General features: G+C 49.0%; 1 protein-coding gene across 1 annotated transcript; it reads left to right on the forward strand.

Moving 5' to 3' along the window:
* Positions 1-350: 350 nt before the first annotated feature.
* On the forward strand, positions 351-698 carry LOC308512282 (protein p13 MTCP-1-like; the record flags this gene model as incomplete). Its single annotated transcript, XM_081082076.1, has 1 exon — positions 351-698. One exon carries the CDS (start codon positions 351-353, stop codon positions 696-698), a length of 348 nt encoding a protein of 115 aa, XP_080938202.1.
* Positions 699-1,964: the final 1,266 nt, after the last annotated feature.

Below are 1,964 nucleotides of genomic sequence, written 5' to 3' on the forward strand. Positions count from 1 at the left end.
GGGGTGTACCCCTGAAATGAACCTAACGTTCTCTGTTAACTCATTTAAAAAATGTTTTTAAAATTACATAGGACCATGTTAGCTTCATAGACTCATATTTTACATTAAGTACGTTTTGTACAGGTTGTTTGAGAAGAGAGATCTAAAACTATAAAGAAAGATAAGTTGAGATTAATAAATTTGCAAAATAAACCAAAGGCAACCACAAACACAATGGTAAAAACCATAAAGATAAAAGCCGAGGTAAAATGCGTTTGGAGACCTGATCCCTCGTCTTTTCGATGCCAGGACCGAAGTAGCGAGAGGCTAACATAAGCTGTGGCTGTTGCTCCTTGGGTCACGGAGGGGTCATGGCCGAGCCATGGTCGAAGGTGCACCTCAACTCGCACCCCATCTGCCTGAGGATACTTGGGCCCTCGGTGTATGAGGACGAGGACCAGCGCACGTGGCTGCATCTTGTCATGGAGACAAGTGGTGTCCTGCAAGTACGGTTGCGCCAGGAGGACATCCCCAGTGGGAATATCTCATTCACCCCCGTCCCGCTGACCTCGAGCGTCATGCCTTTGATGTGGATTCTCAAACTTGGAGGCCCATACGGGGACAACATGTACCGGTTCTGGCGCATCGTGCACCACATCAAGGAAAATGGCGTGGAGGAAATGATCCTTGAGTTGATGGAAGACTCAGAGGACATGTGATGGGGTCCCTGGCTCTTGTCAACCTGAGACCCAGTCCTGCTTCCCAGCCAGTGGGTTGTGTACAGTTCTGTTCAAATTCTTAGTAAGCTCTGTCGTTCTATCTGCCAGCCCCTGGGTGCGAGGGCACATTGATGTCTCTCTTCTTGTTTTTCTTCTTCTTCTTCTTCTTCTTCTTCTTCTTCTTCTTCTTCTTCTTCTTCTTCTTCCTCTTCTCCTCCTCCTCCTCCTCCTCCTCCTCCTCCTCCTCCTCCTCCTCCTCCTTCTCCTCCTCCTCCTCCTCCTCCTCCTCCTCCTCCTCCTCCTCCTCCTCCTCCTCCTCCTCCTCCTTCTCATCCTCCTCCTCCTCCTCCTTTCCCTCTGTCTCTTTTTCTAGCTGTCTCTCTCTGTCTCTCTCCCTCTCTCTCAAATCAATAAAAGCATTTTGAGCCAAGCTGGTGTTTCTCAGTGGTTGAAGGACAACTTATGAACCCGGAGGTCACGGTTCGATTCCTGGTCAGGACACAGACAAGAATAAACCAATGAGCCCTAGCTTGTTTGGCTCAGTGGGTAGAGTGTTGTACTGTGGACTCTGGAAGGTCCCAAGTTCGATTCTGGTCAAGGGCACATGCTCTGGTTGTGGGCTCGATCCCCAGTAGGGGGCGTGCAGGAGGCACCTGATGTATGATTTTCTCTCATCATTGAGGTTTCTCGCTCCCTTCCCTTATGAAATCAATCCTATATAATAAAAGCCTAATATACTAAGTGTCCAGTCGACCGGTCATCTGTTCAACCAATCAAAGCATAATATGCAAATGATATGCTAAGTTAGCTCAACTGCTCACTATGACATTTATTGACCACCAGGGACAAGACATTCGGACTGGTAGGTCAGCTTGCTGCTGGGGTCTGGCTGATCTGGACTGAGTGAGACGGGCTGGACATGTTCTGGAGCCCTCCTGTGGTCACTTCCCAGCTGGCCAACCTCCCACATCCCACCCTGGCCTCGATTTTACACCAGTTCAGTCCCTAGGCATGGCCTGCACCCTCTCCCAATCCGGGACAACTTGGGGGATGTCGGAGAGCTGCTTTCACCCCGATTCCACAGGCTAGGCCGAGAGACCCCACTAATGCATGAATTCGTGCACCGGGCCTCTCATAAAAATATATTTAAAGAACACACCAAGTCTTTGATTTCCATGGGCAATGAAATTGGGAGCCAGTTCCTAAGACCCCTCATTAGTCTTCCAAGAATATGAACAGGAATTTAAGCTCAGATTCCACAAATAC

This window comes from Myotis nattereri (assembly GCF_964212035.1).
Source record: "Myotis nattereri genome assembly, chromosome: Y".
Classification (NCBI taxonomy): Eukaryota; Metazoa; Chordata; class Mammalia; order Chiroptera; family Vespertilionidae; genus Myotis; species Myotis nattereri.